Source organism: Triticum urartu, chromosome 3A (assembly GCF_056163025.1).
Source record: "Triticum urartu cultivar PI428250 chromosome 3A, HENAU_Tu73, whole genome shotgun sequence".
Taxonomy (NCBI): Eukaryota; Viridiplantae; Streptophyta; class Magnoliopsida; order Poales; family Poaceae; genus Triticum; species Triticum urartu.
The window spans coordinates 665745233-665746334 of record NC_141875.1 but is presented as its reverse complement, the minus strand read 5'-3'; the positions used below and the strand labels follow the sequence as shown (position 1 = coordinate 665746334).

The following is a 1102-nucleotide window of genomic DNA, read 5'->3' as shown; positions in this document are numbered from 1 at the left end:
ACAAGACAAGGCCACCGGCCCGACCATCACTTTCCACTACAAATATAGAATCAAAACCTAGGACACGCCGAAGCTCATCGGCTTTACACTTATTCAAATGGGATTCGGAAAGGAAAATTAACTCCGCCCTTGTACACTCCTGTAGTTCCAGAAGCTCACGAACTGCTATGTTGGAGAGCATACCATGGCAGTTCCATCCTAGAATTTTCATTTGGCCCGGCGGTCCTCCTCCTCAGAGGCCGCCGATGCGCCATTCTCATCTTTTTCTTCACCCACCGACTCCACTCCTTGCGGAGTATATTCTTCCTCCTTCTCGTCTATCTCCTTTGTAATGTGCATAACACCCCCCTCCTTGTCCTGGACTACCTCAACTCTACCAGTACACACCCGTTTGGATGAGGCGGTTACATCGCCATATAACATGTGCTCATAGCTGTCCATCTCTTTCTCGAAAGAGAACTCTAAGTCACTACCCGTCGGTTGGACCCCAAAAGAATGTCCCCTTTTTTTCCCTAAAACTTTCTTACGAGCATCCTCAGCTCTGTTTGCTTCCCCTTTCTTTTTCTCTCTCCTTTTTGAGCTTCCCTTCGTATGATTTTTCCCTGCACTGAACTTAAAACATAGGGCATTATTTTCTGGGTCGCCACCTGTCGTACCCATTCTTGCAGCAATAGCGTTTGTTAATGCCTCCAGCACACCCGGCTGGAAAAGAAATCCATCAGCATCAGCCCCATGATTTGGGACTAGGCTAGGCATGCCTAGAGCTTGAGAGGATTTGGGCTTTAGACCCCCCCCAGGAGAGATTGGTCCAGACCAGTAGTGTGGCGCACTTGACCCTCCTGGTCGTGCGATCCTCCATGGTGCGGTTCCACCAGAGGCACTTTGCCCCGCCCGTCTCGCTCGCCAGAAACAGCCGGCGCGCCTGCCTGGTCCTCCTGACCAAGTGTTGCGTCAGCCGGAACAGGCGCCATGAGCCCCCGATCCCGGCCCTCCTGGCCGAGTGTCAACTTGACGGATGAGGAGGCCCCTTTGTCCGAGACCGTGAGTCCTCCCACGGCAGTGGCCACCTTGACGACGTCCATGGGCTTGGCGGTGTTGTTGA

The 1102-nt window shown here is 52.9% G+C and overlaps 1 protein-coding gene across 1 annotated transcript; it reads right to left on the bottom strand.

Moving 5' to 3' along the window:
• Positions 1 to 207: 207 nt before the first annotated feature.
• Positions 208 to 756, bottom strand: LOC147981240 (uncharacterized). Its single transcript, XM_087515907.1, has one exon. It carries the CDS (start codon positions 754 to 756, stop codon positions 208 to 210), a length of 549 nt encoding a protein of 182 aa, XP_087372033.1.
• Positions 757 to 1102: the final 346 nt, after the last annotated feature.